The sequence below is a fragment of the Peromyscus californicus genome, unplaced genomic scaffold (genome assembly GCF_007827085.1).
Source record: "Peromyscus californicus insignis strain IS unplaced genomic scaffold, ASM782708v3 Scaffold_3__1_contigs__length_106647218, whole genome shotgun sequence".
NCBI lineage: Eukaryota > Metazoa > Chordata > Mammalia > Rodentia > Cricetidae > Peromyscus > Peromyscus californicus.
In genome coordinates, this window is record NW_026294551.1 from 29,178,871 (window position 1) to 29,193,316 (window position 14,446).

Sequence of the window (14,446 nt, forward strand, 5' to 3'; positions counted from 1 at the left end):
TTCGGAAGAAAAATCCAGCTTAGCACTGTATTTTAATTATGAGGTAACTGATTGTTTGAGTTTTTCATTACGGATATACCTTGCCCCTAGGTGGGATTTCCAATACCCCTACCCTGTCAGTGCTGTTTGTACAAACCCACCCCAGCAGTGGCCCCCTCCTGCTGGACATTGTGACGGGAAGGAGAGATGAAAGTTATTTTTAATTTGGCAACCAACCGAACATCCAAGTCATCCCTTTCAGCAGCTAAGCCTATATGTTTTCTCAACAGGGTATTAATTACCTGGTTCTGGGACTGGCTAGACAGCCTGTCCTGGCAGCTCTGACTACCCTGCTGGCTGGATGCAATTGCTCCGTGGACTCAGCAGGACTCTTCAGGGACCTTCAGCAGAGAGCATCCTCCTTCTCAATAAACTCAGACATGGGCATTGGGCAACTCGTTAAACACATTTATTGATTTTGTTTTTTGACAGTAACCAAACACAGTGAGTGACCATTATAAACAAGAAAAGAAAGGCATTCGTTTGTACTTTGTGAGATCTGGCTGCACCTGGAGAGAAAAGATACCCCAATTTCCCAGGAATTTACAAGGCAAAGTGCATTCCTTCAGGAGCATCACAGGGGTTGGGGGGCGGGGAATGGCAGTTTTGAAACGCAAGGAATCTGTCGCCTACTATATCAGGCCGAAGCTCACCTGGGATGAATGACCGAGCCATGGAGTGGGACTAAAGGCATACCTGCTTAGCAAGTGCATTCCTGCTTGCCACAAACTCAGTAAAACTGGCTGCAAATGAACAAAACATGGAGGGTGAAGGAACCACGGGAGATCCAAGAAGGTAGCTGCATGGGGCTAGGGCTTAGCCTGGCAGGAAGGAGAACAGACCAAAGCCAGAAAAATGAAATCAACGCATTAAACACATTTATTGGGCTGTTAACAATAACCAAACACAATGTATGACCTTCAGAAAACAAGAAACAGCAAATGGATCAATTCTGATCTCGGGCAAATCCTAGTACGGTTATGTGACAAAGAGGGAAATAATTCCATTCTTATAGTCTGCGGTGATATATATATACACAACATATAGCTCTTTGATGTATGTCCTTTTTTTTGAATATTTTCTTTTTAAATCATTGAGTAAACAGAAGAATTGTAATCTAGAAATAAGTGTCCTTGGTCAGCTTTGTCCTGGTTCACCTGTCACCAGCATCCTCAGGGTATCCTAGGACATCGTCAGGGATGATGGGATACAGAGTCCACTTGATGCTTTTGGAACAGTGTTTTCTCCCCTCTCTCTTTCAGAAGAATTTTTGTATGTACAAAGGCTGAGAAGTCTCATTGGATAGTTATTAGTTCAGGAAAACAGTATCAAAATTGTAATCAGGTTAACTGGTTGTTTTCTTCTAAGACCTTTGATGAAGGAACCTCTGTTTCTGAGACTTGACTTCCCATCCTGGAGGTGGTATGGATGTGTGTGTACTTGTGTTTACATATGTGTGTGTGTGTGTGTAGAGATGAACTCTTCTGACACATTTTTGCAAACAGTTTTCATGAAGAAGGGGCCAATCCAAAGAGTGAAAGGCTTAGGGGAGGAAGGAGAAGGAAGAAAGAGGGGGCATTCTGGGTTACGTCAATTCACAGTTGTAGAATTTCACTGAGGTGGGATTCTTCTTGGCTTAGTTCCCTACTTGAGGAGCCATTCGTTTACTGGAAAGAGAGAAAGAAACAACACCGAACACACACATACACACAACACAAAACAAGGCACAGCTGAATTAATGTGCGTACAGTGCAAGCGACCTACTCAAAAGGGGAAGGGGCTGTCTTCTAAACGCCTGCTTGTTGATTAGCGTCATGACTAGTCCCTGCCCTGTGGCTTTCTAGATTTGTGTTTTCCAGAATGCCAGCCAAGATCTTCAGGTGGCTACTGTGAAGCCAAGTGAATGAAAAGAATAAATGTCCTTGAGTCATCAAGCTAGTCACACTTCAAATGTTCAATAGCTGAGACAGGTGTAGACTATTTTTGTCATGTAGAAAGTTCTAGTGGGGGTCACTGGTTTAGACCAGAGATAGGAAAACTTTAGTTAACAGCCTCAATTGAACACATTCCCCCGCCCCCCATTTACTTGCATATTGGCTATAGCTGATTTCATGCCACATCATTTGCATGTTACCTATGGCTGACTTCATACTACTTCACTGGAGTGAGGCAGAGACTATCTGACCTACACCAACTAATATGTTTGATTGCTACTTCTTTATACTAAAAGTGCCAAACCCTGGTTTAGATCACCACCTCTCTGTGGTTAGGGTCATATCTATCTTCATCACCACTGAACCACCACCACTACCTAAGTGCCTGATATATGGTAGGTGCCCAATAAATCAGTGAGGAATACTGAGAAGGGTCAATGATAGAATCAGGTATTTGTTCAGTAGTTGTGGCTGAAAGGGAGCAAGGACTCTATACTTTAGTCATCCTCCTGAGTGTCTAAGAGAGAAAAAAGGATGGAAGGAATTCAGAGGAAAGAGGACCAATGCCATTGAGGTTAAGGGGCAGCAGTGGTAGCTGTTTTCCAAAGCTTTCTGGAAATGACCACAGTCCTTGTATTTGGGGACCATGTCATTGTTATAAAGGACTCCCCATTCAGGCGCAAGCTATGGTGACTGTCAAGATCACTAGGAAGAGAGCAGAAACAGTGGGAAAAGCCCAGGTTGGCGTCAAATGGCTTGTTAAAGGTAGATCCTTGAATGTCTTGACTCTTAGTGCAGGACATCACTGGAACAATGTCCTGTTTGACCTCCCTTTGCACACTGGGAGTTTGCCATGATGGCTGAAGGATGCCCAGTCAGTATGTAGAAGAAAAGACAGAAGCTTGAGTGTGGACCAGCCAGGCACAGGAGACAGATGTCATTTTAAGTGCCTCCTTTAGTAGGAATAATAACTGCTTATAGGAACATGGCACTGGACAAAGATATGACTACTCACTCATTCGACCCTAGCTCAATGTGGCATTTAGAACATTCCATCCCTTTTAAGGGGACACATAGCTAAAACCTCCAATGCTTCTTACTGCTCTGTCCTAAAACGGCCTTGGGGAAATCAGGTTTTCTGAGCTCTCTGATAAAATGTCAATAGAAAGGACTGTTTTTGCCCAAACCAGAGGAGATGCAAAGGTTTGATACATGTGATGTTAAACATCTGTACACATTAACATTACATCACATAAATAAAGCCTCTAAGCTTCATCTCCTTCATCTATGTATGACACACAGAATTTGCTAATAGAGAAGCACCTTGCAAATGGGTGTGGCAGTGACTTTACCATCCAGAGTTCCTACAATGGGAGATAGGCCTAAGCTAGAAGATGGCCCTCTGGCCTGGGCGCTACTCCAGGGGCCACTGTACTCACCTCTGTACTGCAGCTTCTGGGCCCTGTTGTTAGGACAGTCCTTCCCCTGTAAGCTGAAGTTGATGTTGGTGCGGATACAGCGGTTGTTGAGTGGCTGGACAGGCCTGAAGTTGTCACTCATGCTCAGAAAGATCTGCGATGGCTGATTCTGGCTGAGGAGGCGTAGGGAATGCATCTGAGGAGAGAAACAGCTGTGAGATCCAGCCACTCTGTGAATGTGCTGGGGAAGAAAGGTCAAGTGGGCTGTTGCCTGGTCAGGTAACATCAGATTATCTGGGAAAGGTCACGGGTCCTCAGAGCCCCTTCTCCCAGCGGAGCTGAGGTGAAGGTCCACAGATGCCTTTAGACATGGAGGACACTTGCATCTAACTTGCTAGCTCATGGACTTCAAACGAGTCATTGCTTCCTCAAAGCATTGTATCCTCAAAGGTACCCAGGCAGCGGTTTCTGCTGTCTCAGATACCTTGACCCTACATGGTTACTACCCAGGACATAGTGGTTGGTTCACTGAACTAAGCTGGACCAGTGCAATTTCTTTCTTGTGGATACCTGGGCTGTTTGACCATAAGATTGTGGAGCAAAAAAGAATAAAGCAAACAACTGGAAGAAGGAGGAGATGGAGAAGAGAGGGGAAGGAGAAGGATGAGCAGGGGCAGGAGGAGGAAGGGAAGAAGAGGAGTGGGAGAAGAGGGGGAGAAGAAGGAGGAGAGGATGAAGAAGGGGAGGAGACAAAGAGAGAGAAAGAGGGAAGGAGGAGGAGAGTGGAGAGCCCCCCCTTTCCCCAATCAGTTTTTGGCCTTGAACTCTCTAGGATACTCCAGTATCTTTTGAATATGTCCCTCTTCTGAGTTTGAGTGATGGGAAGGAATTGTTACTGTTTGCCATCCAACAAGTCCCGACAGGATCAGGGACTGGGAACTTCATGTTGTCAGGTTGTAAACATAGATCTTGCCAAGAAGATGGGATTCTGCCTCACTTGCCCATCTTCCCTCTGAGGCTTTCTAGATATCGGAGCTGGAACAGATGCATGCAATCTACCCTCATCATGGGGAAGGGGAGGGTGGCAAGCCTGGAGTGCATAACAAGCCACTGAGCAAAGCCGGCACAGGCTGGTTCCCGTGCCGTGCTGAGGAATAGACTATCTGAAATGAGATTTAAAAACTCCCACATTCAAAGCACGTTTGTGAGATGCTGTGCACCATGTTACCTCTGCTTGGAGACTGACATACACATTATTTTTTAAAAGATCTGAGAAGTCCCTTCATCATGAAATCAACATTACTTCATATTAACTTTGCTGATTGCATCAGAAGTAGGCCTACTTCCGGGTAAGGTCACATCCCAAGGTTCTTTTTACTGTCTCTAGTGCTAGAGAATGAACCGAGGGTCTCTCTCATCCATGTAGCGTAAGCACTCTACCGCCGAGGTTTGCTTTAGTTTATATAGGTTTAAAAAATTAGCTTAAAAATTGTTAAGTTTTTGAGAGAGGTACCCACTCTGTAACCTGGGCTGGCCTAGAACTTGTGGTCATCCTCCTGTCTCAGCTTCTCAAGGGCCGGGGTTGCAGGAGTGAGCCATTGCCTTTGTATCCCTTTGCACCTCTATCTGTTCGCTGAACACTCTATCTCAGAGCGTGATTTTGGCACTGACTCTGCAGTCTTACTTCCCTCAGGCAGGTGGAGTGTCTTCACAGTTCAGATTAGTGCACTTCAGAGGCTGACTCTATCCACACAGGTGTTGCAGGTTTAATTGTGTATGCCCAAACTCATGAACTGAAGGTACCGGAAATCTGTAGTACTTGGGATGTGACCTTACCCGGAAGTAGGCCTACTTCTGATGCAATCAGCAAAGTTAATATGAAGTAATTGGGGTTAGCGCTTTAGGCGGATTGGGACAGAGATGCAGCCACACAGAGGACACCAAGTCACAGCGAGCAGAGACTGGGGGTGGCACATCTCGAGCCAGGGAACACCAAGATTTCTGGTGAACCACAGAAGTCAGGGACCAGGCATGGAGCAGATTCTCACATTCTCAGAAGGAACCAACCCTTCTGAGGCCTTCATCTGGGTCTCTGGCCCCTGGAACTGAGGCAAACAGGTTTCTGTTGGTCATGCCACCCAGTTTGTGCTTTACGGCTGCACAAATCCCAGTTAAATCAGCACCGCAGCCTCAGAACCTACTCATCCAGTCCTCACCCTTTCTTCCCATTAGCTAAAGAACCCAAGTGAAGCTCACCTGCATCCTGGTTATGTATACAGGCTTGTTCATTATTATCCAACTCGCCGTCTCATAGCAGGGCGGGATAGTCATCGACCCATCGTAAGTGATGAAGCTAGAGGTCTCTGGATACAGTTCCTCTATATTAAGTCCCTGTAGTAAATATGCATCATCTAGAAAGGAAGGTAATTAAAAACATAACTTAGCATCTTGATGAAGTATTGCTGATACATCATTATTCTATATAGTATTAAACTATGTACTGTGCTTTCGGAAGACTGTATCCGTCAGTATCTTCAGTAACAAACAGTCCCGTTGTTATTCTCCTCACCTAGCTGGTGTCTTATTCATTTTTTTAAACCACAGAATTTTATTTATTGTTTACAAACAGTCCAGGTGGCTGAGGTCTCCCCTCCAGGTCATCGTTGTTCACACTCTGACTCAGACTCGTAGACCAGCCACTGGTGGTTGTTGCACTGTGGTTTGGAGGTCACACTGACAGAATGGAAAGCAAGCCTTGTGAAAGATGGCGATTCTAAAATTGTTTCATCCCAGACGCAGTCAGTGTCACTCACTTCAGATCACATTTTGGTGGTCAAAGAAGTCATGTGACTAAGACTGATATCAGGGATTTAAGGAAGATGGGACTTTGAATGCTGGTGAGTTGAAATAACATAGCCTACCACAGGACTGTCTGCAGAGCCATGGGTGCCCCAACATCTGGCTGCACAGTATTATGGTTTGAACCTGAAACATGCCCTTACAGGCTCGCATTTTAGAAGGCAACTCCGAACACCATTATATTAGCAGCACATCCAAGCTCATGTTTGAATGCTTGGTCTGCAGCTTGTCATGCTATTTTGAAGGCTGGTTTGGTTGGGGTCTAGCTCACTGAAATAGGTCCTTAAAGGTGGGCCTTTGATGTCAAACAAGCCCCTAGTTCTAGCTTGCTCTGTCTGTGTCCTGTCTGCTTCAAGCTCCACCTCAAGCTCCTGCCATCACAGATGGATTGCTCTCTCTGCCACGCCTTCTCCAGGATGATAGACTAAACCTCTGAAGTCATGAGCCAAAATATACAACCAATACACATAGGAATTATGTCAAGGCTTCAGGGCCTGTTGATATGTTGTCCAGTTGCCATTCTTATTTATGAACACTGCTTGATTAAAAGGACATTAAGAAAGTACTTTTAGGAAGAAATTAACCAGACCAATCCTACCATGAAATTCAAAGCTCAAGTTCAACAGCTGACCTCTGTTTTGTAACCCCCTCCAATCCGCCCCATAGGCCCATACAGATGGTCTGATCTTTTATACGTACCACATCTTTTGTTAGTAAATAGTTTTTAATTTTTAAAAATAACATGCATACGTAGGAAGACTATGGGGATAAAAGAGAAAAAAAGATATAATTCTAATCTTTCCAAACAATTACTATTAGCATTTTGGTGTTTTTTTTTTCCAATTTTTTTTATTCAATGCATTGGTTGAATTTTTTTAGAAAATGATAATGTATTAGGGTCTGCAATTTTTGATATATTCTACCCTTTCTCTTTCAACAACTTCTCTTTCTTTGTTGAAGACTATTGCTTTATTCTCTCAGCTTCCATAATGTGGCAGTTCATCTTCTTATTTTTCTGGCTTCTCCTTCTCAAGTTCTGCAGCTTCTCTTGTTCCCTTACCTTTTATTTGCTTCTGTCTCTCAATGTTGTGTTCCCCGACCATCTGTCCAAGCCTCTTGTCTTTCTCAGTCCCTGATCCCATCTTACTGTGGCTCTCATGCCCCGGGAATTGTAGATCTGTCTCCAGAGGTGGTAAATGTCCCAGTGTGCTGAGAGCACCCACCATATGGCCAGCCTACGAGTCTGGAGAGGACTCCGTAGGGCACCAAAGCCTGGTTGGCAGAGGGATGAGACTGGTTCACTCTTGGAGTCCCTCTGGATGCGTCCAACTCCCAGTGGGAAAGGACTAACGCTACAGTGGCTGATGTCATCATTCAAGTGCCGTTTTGTGTAAGGAAAGATGGTCACATGTAGCTGGAACTTCATACTCAGAAAGATGGGTCAGACATATAGGAAAGCATCCACAGTGATGCGAAGAATAAGGACCAGAGAGACAAAGTCCACAGCCATAGAGGAAGAAGGTGCTTGCAGAGTATGTTTTCCTGACCTGCAAGCCAAGGCCATTCAGTAATTCACCAGATATTCACTAAGCACCTATTGAGCTGGGCCCAGGGTTAGGCCCTTAGGATACAGTAATGGACAGGGGAGATGCAGTGCCTGCCTTGTTCCCGTTTAGACGGCACATGGCAATACACATATGTAGATGACTATGCCAGGGTGACAATTGCACTGTCTACTGCTACAGGCATTCATGGTGTCAATCAACTTTTACAGGTGAAGACACTCCTCTATTTTTTCCTTTAGGAGTTGTTCAAACTTTCTCTGATAAGAAAGAACCAGCTTTGCCAAGGGTTTTTAGTTTTAGTGCTCCTTGACTGTTACATGTAGAAGACCAACCAAGTTAGTAGTTTGAAATAATGTAAACAAATCTACCATTTACCTGCTCCATCTAAAACCTTTTCACTCCACTGTGGTACAAGGAACCATCCAGGGCTCCATCAATGCTCAAAGAGAGATTAGCCAACCTGGGCTTGGAGAAAAATTTCATTGACCCTAAGATGAAGGATTTCTTCTTCCCCCTCTTCCTCTTTCTCACTTTTTCTTTCCATTTTTCTTTCTTCCTCCCTTCTTAAAAATATTTTATTTTCACTGATGTGTCTGTGTATACATAGATGTGTGGCTTATATAGGCCAGAAGAGGGTGTCAGGTCTCCTGGAGCTAGAATTATAGGCAGTCATGAGCCATATGATGTGATTTCTGGAAATGAACTTAGGCCCTCTACAAGAGCAGCAAGTACTCTTAATTGATTTCCAGTCATTACTAATCATCTATCTCTCAAGTGTTGGTTGGTATACATATGTGCATATACCACCATGCTTGGCAACTTTAAAAAACTTTACATTTAAATAGAAACTAACACTTTCCATGGGAACACTAAGGCCCCAGGACAAACCAAAGAGGAAAGGAGCAACTGGAATCTGCCTGGGCCGAGTCTGTACTGTGACCTGAGATATCAGATGTTCCTATCACAAAGCCACAATGTCCACAGCACACACTCATATACTGATCCTCCTGAGTTCCATCGGTCACTAACATGATAAACTTATGCTGGGTATCTATCTCATCTTGGGTGCAACTATTCCTAGGCCCTGAACATGAGCCGGGAATAATTAGGTGAATGCAGGTAGGAGTCACAGACAGTGATGTGCAGGCTTGGAGAGGGGCTGTCAGCTTTATCTGGAGTTGGGGGGCGGTGCGGGAGGGGGACTCAGAAAAGGATGAAAGAAGGAGCTGCCCTGAACTACATCTTGAATGACAGGAAGTAATCAGTGTGTGACTGGCATGGGGTGAGGCATGCTGGAGATAGAGCTAAGGGAGTTTAGAGGGCTATGGACTTAGGGACAGCTTGAGTGTGGGCAGGATGCAGGCGGAGGGATGTTGTGGGAAATGAGGCTAGCAGGGTCAACACAGACCACATGCAGGAGGCCTTTGTCTGCACTGTTGAGAGTTGGGTTTCAGCCTGGAGGCAGTTTGGAGTCAGGGATGGCCTGATCAGATTTGTACTTAATGAGGCTTGCTCTGATGGCAGTTTGGCCTGAAGATTAACATATCGAATGAGAGAAGGAAGCATTTGGCACATTTTTACTAAAGGTCAGAGTGATTTGTTTAACCAAGCTTGTACGAGGAGCATATTGGGTACCCTAGCATGCTGCTATTATTGTATTTTATTTTCATTTGAGGCGTGGGGGGAGGGCGGGGGAGAGAAGGATGGATGCAGTAGAGATGAGGGATATTCCAGGCAGAACTGGGGTCAAGATGAAGAACATTTATATTTCCCAGAAAGTAGACCAGCCCCTGTGCCACAGTCATATTTGAGGAAAGGGTTGGGGGAGGGTATAGGCTGGAAGCAAGAGACAAAAAAGTGATGTTTACATGTTTATCCCCCTCATGAGGTACCAGCATGTCTCCAAAACACCATAGTGTTGATACTCCAACCTCTGGGGTCCTGGTGGGAAAGTCTTTTTTGGTCATCCCTCTGTCAGACGCAATGACCATACTCAGTGGCCACCCTCCTGGGATCATCAGCTGCTACTGTGTTCTTTCTATCAATCTTTTTAGTATGTATGCTTACTCTTTTAACTTTCCTTTACAGAACTTGAAAACAGCTAGCTTGAAGAATCTGGTGCTTGGGGCCTGAGTTTGAATGATCATACAGAATGCCTCTGTATGACTTTGGACCCATAAGTGAGAAGAGCCTCCATTCCATGTCCACAACATACAGAAAGTTGGAGTACTTGGCTCACAGGCTGTTAGATGAATAAATAGGACTGTGCTCTACAAGTACTATCTAGAATAAGATTCAATCCAAGTAAATACTCAGCCATGCTAGTGTAGCACGAATCTTAAAAGGTCTTATTAATGAAAATAAACCTGGAGCAAGATATTGGGGTGAATACTGGAAGATCAGAGAAGCAGAACAAGTCACAGCCACCTCACCTTGCCAATTCCTCAGCTGATCCTGTTTCCTCAGACTGGAAGCCTCTGAGTTCTCATCCAGAATGAATCTCAGCTGAACAGTTGCTCAAAAGCCTAAAAGATTAACCAGCTCTAGTTCCTGGTTTTCATGCCTTATATACCTTTCTGTTTTCTGCCATCACTTCCTGGGATTAAAGGCGTGAGTCACCATGCCTGGCTGTTTCCAGTGTGGTTTTGAACTCACAGAGATCCTGATGGATCTCTGCCTTAGGAATGCTAAGATTAAAGGTGTGTGTGCCACCATTTTTTCTGACTTCTGTATCTAGTGGCTGTTCTGTTCTCTGACCCCAGATAAGTTTATTAGGGTGCACAATATTTTGGGGAACACACTGTCACCACATGCTACATAGTATTAGTGTCCCCTTTGTGACCTACGGAGTCCTTGCTCTGCTTCTCTGGTAAACTACTTGTCATACCAAGAACTCTGACTTTCCCAGTTGAATTAACTTGCCAGGAATTATTTAGCTATCTGACTCTTTCCACTAAACTGTGAGTCTCAGAGGGAAGGGTTTTCTTCTTTTATTGTGGATCCCATTTTGAGGTCCACCATATCAAAGAATGTTCAGTAAACACAAGACTAATTGATCAAGTATAATGGTTTCTGCTCAGCAGTTCCCCCTGGTGATGGTGCTGAGCAGAAACTAAGCAAGGAGTTAGTCCACATTGGACAGGCGATGATGGGGAAGCATCGCTTCAGCTTGCACTATTAACTTTAATGCACTGCACCTACCATCCCTTCTATATGATACACGAGATATCAGGATGAGGCTGTTGGCCTTGTTTCTTGCTCCATACGGTGACGCCATGTTTCCACATCAAACATGCATGTACTCTCTTAATTACATTGCTGAAATTGGCATGAACTTACATTAACATTGCCCTCATGACTGGTGCCTCTCTACCTCAAAAGCTGAAATTAGAGCAGTTCCCCTTCTTTTAGGCACTGGAATTTGAGAACTAGAGGCTGTGTTTCTGCATATAGTTCTTCTCTCCACGGGAGGTTGCTTGGTGAATTTGACAGGTGTGGTGGCTTGAGTGAGAATGGTCCCCCCAGGCTCATGTATTTGAACACTTGGCCCCGAGTCTGTGAAACCGTTAAAGAAGGATTAGGAGGTGAAGCCTTGTTGGAGAAGGTGTGTCACTGAGGGTGGGATTTGAGGATTCAAAAGCCCATTCCATTTCCAGTTAGCTTTCTCTGCCCTATAGTCCTGTCTCAAGATGTGAGCTCTTAGCTGCTGCTTCAGCGCCAGGCCTGCCTGCCTGCTGCCAAGCTCCCTGTCATGAGGGTCATAGACTCTGACCCTCTGGAACTGTGAGCCCCAAATAAACTCTTTCCTCTATAAGTTGCCTTGGACATGGTGTTTTATCACAGCAATAGAAAAGTAACTATGACAAATAGGATAGAGGTAGTACAACCCTATAGGTCAGTCAGAAAGTTTCAGCTCCAGTCTTCAAAGATGTTTTTCCATAATTTCTCTTATGGTTTATAAGCAGGCAAAGCCTCAGACTTCAAGTCAGGGGTCATAATTCAAGCGTAAGTTCTAATTATATGTTTGCCAGTAGCTTACTGTTTCTTCATGGGTAACCTACAAAACCTCTTCTTACTTGAAGCAATGGACATTTGTGGATAATTTCTAAGGCTATCTTCATGTAAAAATGTTCCATAGATCCCAAAACATCTCTCAACATCAACAAGCTTATACAGCCAAATTTATTTTCAGTAGGTCAAGGTTTTGGCATGAAAGCATTGCATTGTTAATGTGTCAGCTATCAGTTTACAAGGACAGGAAGATCACCCTTGGATAGTCAATATGTATAGAATAGCATTCTACTGTTCTGAATGACTGTGGAAGTTTGATTTTGTGGCGTACTATGTTGAATCTAAGATTTATTTCATACCGAGTTCTCATAGATACAAATAAGAAGTCCCCAGTTGAGTCTATTTTTTGTTCAAGAAAAACACATTAGGATGAAATGTCTCAGATGGGGACTCTGTCTTTAGTCTGAGCTTCCACTGGGTGCCTTCGTCAAGTGCCTGATACTTCTAAAGATCAATACTGGCTTTGATCAATATGGAATAACATTATGCCCCCTTGTAATCTGAGGCAAATTCAACTGAAACAAAAAAAGGCAATTGTAATAGAATAAAGTAATACAATTTTGTTTTTTGTTTTACGAAAACAACAAATGAGGAAAAGACCTCTGAGAACTGTATTGTTGGAGGCAAGCTGCACCTCACCTGTTCCTCACTGTCATGAGTAACTACTGAGACAACAACATGAGAAGCAGTGTGCAGAATTTCCCATTATGTGAAAACACTCCCAAGTCTGTTCCTCTGAAATGAGAGTACATGTTCAATTAAGCATAGAGAAAGGCACCTGGAGCAATACGCTTAAGCTTTTTGGTGATCCTTCAACACACTTAATACTGTGTCCCCCCAGGAGAGCTGTGCAGAGAACTCTCCCTGAGAGCTGTGAAGAAGAAGGCAGTTACAGGCTGGTCTGTGCTTGTGTACACATCCATATTTTACTGGGGGAGGTGTGGCTAACTTGAAATTACAAATAGGCTAATTAAAACACCTTTTAAGAGCTTGTTCTGTGTGCTGAATGCCCTGATTATAAGTTCTCCTCCAAATGCTCCAGTTGGTGTGTCTTTATTGCCTTGGAGGACGTATGTTAACACAGAAAGCTGATGTCTTCCTATTCAGACTTGGTGCTCCTCTGCATTCTTTTTCACATCGAAGCTCTCCTTTGTCCCTTCTGTCCATGACTTGAGTGTTGTATCAGTTAATTTCCCTCATTGTGACTCCATACCTGGGAGGAACAACTCAAGGCAGAAAGGACTTCTTCTGGCTCACAGTTTGAGGGGCACGGCTCATCATGGGGGGAAAGGCATGGTGGCGGGAGTGGCTCACAGTTGTGACAGCAGGCGTGTGATGTAGCTGAGTTCATTGCCCCAACCGTCAGGAAACAGGTCAGCGTTGAACAAGGGCTGGGCAGTAACCCCTAGTGGCCTAATTCTTCCAGTGAGGCCGCATTCCTAAAGATTCCACCACCTTCTAAAACAACACTGCAAGGTGGGGACAAGGCACACAAACATTCAGGCCTGTGGGGACGGTTGACATACATCTAAGTCATAGCAAATGTGGGCTGCAACTGAGGGAAGAGAAAGCCGCCAGAATAACACACCGCCCGAGGATTTGAGCAGAAAGTGTTCGTCTGATCACCACTTCTTGTTATCCATTCTAGAAGGCTCTTTGCAACCCATTAATCATTAGTTTCGCCTATTGAAAAGACTGTAAAAAAAGTGCTGGTTCAATGAAATCAAGTGGTACTAAAATGACACAAATGTTACCTTTTATGTAATTGAGGTGCCGTGTCGGCTAATTAATTAACAAGGAAAACAGAGGCTTATAAACATCATCCCAGTACAGTGCATTAAAAATTAAAATACTTCAGGCTAAATTACCAATATCTCCTCAAGAAAAATCCTTTCTGAAAATCCATTTTTCAATGTCATGCCTTCAGTCTTGACCCTCACTCTGTTGAAGTGGAATGTGACTTTAATAAAATGGATTTTCTTTAGAAGACTTTTTAAATTCATCCTGAAATTAATTCAGGCTGGTCTTTTCTATTGTCGGTCCTGGTGAGTGAGAATATTTTACAAGTTTTACTCCGATGTATGAAATTTAAGCTCCTGGGGCTGGGGCAATGGCTCAACCCTTAAGAGCACTTGCTGCTCCTCCAGAGGACCTGGTGGCTTTGTAACTCCACTTCCAAGGGATTTGACACCCTGTTCTGACCTCTGGGGCACTGTACTCACATGGTGCGCAGATATAAATGAAGGCAAAATGCCCATACACACAAAATAATAATTAAAAAAATGAAATTCAAGTGCCCATGGATAGCAGTGACATCTCACGAAGCCCTCGTATGCACTACTTATATCCAATCATAGTTAAGTGTGCTTCTCTGAAAGCGACCATATTCCACCACTGCCTGCAGGCCTGGTGTTACACTCACCTTCAGAGTAAACTGTTGTTGGCACAGTGACTTGCCTCCCAATATTCAGGAGCTGGATTCAACAGGCATATGCCTCAAAACTTAGGGACACAGAAATACTGTACACTGAGTTAATACCAATCACTGTCCAGGCAATCG

At 44.1% G+C, this 14,446-nt stretch overlaps 1 protein-coding gene across 1 annotated transcript in view; it reads right to left on the reverse strand.

Annotated features, from left to right (window-relative positions):
- Positions 1-426: 426 nt before the first annotated feature.
- The window catches only part of Ca10 (carbonic anhydrase 10), a 506,430-nt gene continuing 492,410 nt past the window's right edge, over positions 427-14,446 (reverse strand). Inside the window, exons 7-9 of the mRNA XM_052755893.1 lie at positions 5,648-5,802; positions 3,413-3,587; positions 427-1,706 (exon numbers count right to left, since the gene is read on the reverse strand). Coding sequence (XP_052611853.1) covers positions 1,684-1,706; positions 3,413-3,587; positions 5,648-5,802 — 353 coding nt within the window. The 3' untranslated portion in view covers positions 427-1,683. The remainder of the gene's footprint in view (positions 1,707-3,412; positions 3,588-5,647; positions 5,803-14,446) is intronic.